At 54.8% G+C, this 3344-nt stretch overlaps 1 protein-coding gene across 1 annotated transcript in view; it reads left to right on the plus strand.

The window, feature by feature from the left end:
• Nucleotides 1–2351: 2351 nt before the first annotated feature.
• DNAH9 (dynein axonemal heavy chain 9) overlaps nt 2352–3344 on the plus strand; it is a 189280-nt gene continuing 188287 nt past the window's right edge. The window contains 1 exon segment of the mRNA XM_057378622.1: nt 2352–2442. Coding sequence (XP_057234605.1) covers nt 2367–2442 — 76 coding nt within the window. The 5' untranslated portion in view covers nt 2352–2366.

Consider the following 3344-nt stretch of genomic DNA (forward strand, 5'->3'; position numbering starts at 1 on the left):
CCCGCGTCGGCTCTGGGAGTCTCACAGTGCTGTCCGTGGGGGGATGACCCACGGTACAGAATCACAGGATGGATTCCTGAGAATGAGAAGCCGTGGCTGCCCCATCCCTGGAAGTGTCCAGCGCCAGGTTGGACAGAGCTTGGAGCAACCTGGGATAGTGGAAAATGTCACTGCCCGTGGCACGGGGTAGAATGAGATGAACTTTAAGGTCCCTTCCAACACAAACCATTCTGTAGTTCTGTGATAGTTGGTGTTGCCAGGGACATGTCAACTCCATCTGATCTGAGCCCCTGCTCATGCCAGGCCACCCAGAGCCAGTTGCCCAGGACCATGTCCAAGTGACTGCTCCTCGGAGCCTGGTGGCCAGTCCATCTCCTAAAGCACTTTTTGTCACAGAATCATCAAATCACTGAATGGTTTGGGTTGGAAGGGACCTAAAAGCCTATCCAGTGCCACCCCTGCCATGGCAGGGACRCCTCCCACTGKCCCAGGYYRCTCCCAGCCCCAATGTCCAGCCTGGCCTTGGGCACTGCCAGGGATCCAGGGGCAGCCACAGCTGCTCTGGGCACCCTGTGCCAGGGCCTGCCCACCCTCACAGGKARGAATTTCTTCCTAAATAAAATCYAAATCTGCCCTGCTTCAGCTCTTCTCCTTTGCTTTTTCATGGCTCCTGCAGGTGATTGTGCCCATCCTGAYGAACAGGAAGAACCATCAGGGCTGGCCACGAGTGGTGTCACAAGACATCATCCATCATGTCCACCGCCTGAAAAATACTGTTTTCAAGGTTGTTGGCCAAGTAAAAGGCAAGACTTTGCTGCCTCTTCCAGCTGGGTCAGAGGGAATTGAGGACATTGATCCTAAAAATGAGAAATTGTGAGTACCAGCCCTTGCTCTCCACTGTGATTTTTTCTGTTGATGCCTGTGCTATGTCTTTTGGGGATCTTCCCTGTCAGACATGGGGCCTGTTCTTGTTCCCTGTCCTCTGCAGCTGCTCAGTACCAAGGAGGGGTATTCTGCTCTCTCTGGTTCGTGGGTTCTGTCTATGGGGCTGTGCAATGATAAAAGCAGCAAAAGCTCARCAAGTGGAAGGGGATGTGGGCACACAGAGAAGCAACAAACTGCTTGGATCACTGAGGGAAAACTCCAAACTGCAGTCAGGCTGCTCCAAACCCCAATGTCCAGCCTGGCCTTGGGCACTGCCAGGGATCCAGGGGCAGCCACAGCTGCTCTGGGCACCCTGTGCCAGGGCCTGCCCACCCTCCCAGGGAAGAATTTCTTCCTAATAGCTAATTTAACCCACTCTCAGTTTAAAGCCATTTCTCCTTATCTTGTCATTAACTGCCTTTGTCAATAGTCTCTCTTCTGGGTTTGATTGTTTGTGGTTTTGAAACATGAATCTGGACCATAAAAGATAAAAAATCCAGCTGCCCATTGAGGGAGATCCAACTGAGCAATGCACATGGGCGGGTGGAAGGCAAAGTAACCCATGTGTTCTGCTTTCTGCAGCCTGCAGCTGATCAATAAATCCCTCATCCACGCCACCGAATCAGCCATCATTGACTGGAGCCAGCAGATCCAGAGAGTGCTGAGGARAGAGTCCTCAGAGCCTCTCCTGCAAGGCAGAAACCCAACCCCAAAGGTGGAGCTGGAGTTCTGGAAGAGCAGGTGCCCAAAGGGAGGTTGGGGGTGCTGCTTTGGGTRGAGGGGGTGCTGCTGCTGTGGGCCAGGAGCAGCTGCTTGGGGCCATGCAAAGACCTGAGCCAAGCAAAATCGCTCCCACACACGAAATGATGGTGATCTCAGAGTGCCTGGGGGTGGCTGGGCAGCTGCTGGGTTTAACTCAGCCCCACCACAGCTCAGGACTACACCGTGACGGAATTTTGTTGGAAATGCTGTTTCCATCCCTGTTCACTCGGATCCAGCCCCGATTAGAGTTGATGGACGGTCTCCATCTGGCTGAGGGGGGTTAGATGAGCCAGGGAGTGGAATTTCACCCTGCCCTTTGTGCTGTGTGAGGCTGTCACCAGTGCCTGCAGGAGTCACCTGGCTCGTTGGGCAGAGCCCTGCTCACAGCAGAGCTGTCCCCAGTGCCTGCAGATGTCACCTGGCTCTTTGGGCAGAGCCCTGCTCACAGCAGAGCTGCTGTCACCTGAACCTGGCACAGCTGCCTGTCCTGAAGGGTTGGTCCTGTTTCCTGTCACCACTGGGGCTCAGTCCTTGTGTCACTGCAGGAAATTCTGTGTCAGGGCATGCAGGGCTTTGGGGCACAGCTGGGCACAGCTGGGCTGGTGACACGTGCTGGCTGCTGCAGGTGTGAGGACCTGGAAGGCATCTACAGCCAGCTGACATCGAGGAAGGTCGGCAACATGGTGGAGGTGCTGCACAGAGTGCAGAGCATCTATGTGCCAGCMTTCCAGAACATGCTCCTGGATGTGGAGGCAGGTGAGAAAGTGGGACAGCGTCACCGTGGTGATGATTCTGTCCTTAGTTCACAGTGTGCCCTTCCTGCTGGGGTGGCAGGGTGGCTGTAGGCTTTGCTGGGAGGGAGATGTTGATGATGAGAGTTTCTTTTCCCTTGGTCTCAGGCTTTGGGGTTATTTGCCTGAGCATTTCTGGCACTTCTGAAAAGGCTGAGAAAATTGGGATTGTTCAGTCCAGACAAGARAAGGCTCTGGAGTGACCTCATTGTGGCCTTTCAGTGCCTAAAGGGGCTCCAAGAGAGCTGGGGATGGATTTTTTACAAGGGTTGGCAGTGACAGGATCAGGGGGAATGGTTCCCAGTGCCAGAGGGCAGGGATGGATGGGATATTTGGAAGGAATTGTTCCCTGGGAGGGTGGGCAGGCCCTGGCACAGGGTGCCCAGAGCAGCTGTGGCTGCCCCTGSATCCCTGGCAGTGCCSAAGGCCAGGCTGGRCATTGGGGCTGGGAGYRRCCTGGGMCAGTGGGAGGTGTCCCTGCCATGGCAGGGGTGGGATGGGATGGTYCCTAMGGTCCCTTCCAGCCCAAACCTTCTATGGTTCTGTGATTAGATGATGATGATTATGATGATGATTCTCTACTTGGTCCACAGGTTTAGTCGCACAATKATATCTTGGTTTTATTAATTAAAATAAATTAATTCATTAACTCTGGGGTAGCTTTTCAGGGCCCAACCAGAGAGCTGTACCAAGCTGAGCTGAGCATTTCACCCAGTCAGGACAGTGGCACTGTGGTCACCTGCCCTCTGGCCATGGGGCTGCCAGAGCCAGCCCTGGGCTCAGCTGAGCTCAGGCCCTGCCTGCTGGCCCTGCAGCCCAGGCAGAGCTGCATTTTGGGTGCTGCCAGGCACTGCTTGGCCCTTGTGG

The sequence above is a fragment of the Malurus melanocephalus genome, unplaced genomic scaffold (genome assembly GCF_030028575.1).
Source record: "Malurus melanocephalus ecotype Western Australia unplaced genomic scaffold, MMel_1.1 scaffold_368, whole genome shotgun sequence".
Classification (NCBI taxonomy): Eukaryota; Metazoa; Chordata; class Aves; order Passeriformes; family Maluridae; genus Malurus; species Malurus melanocephalus.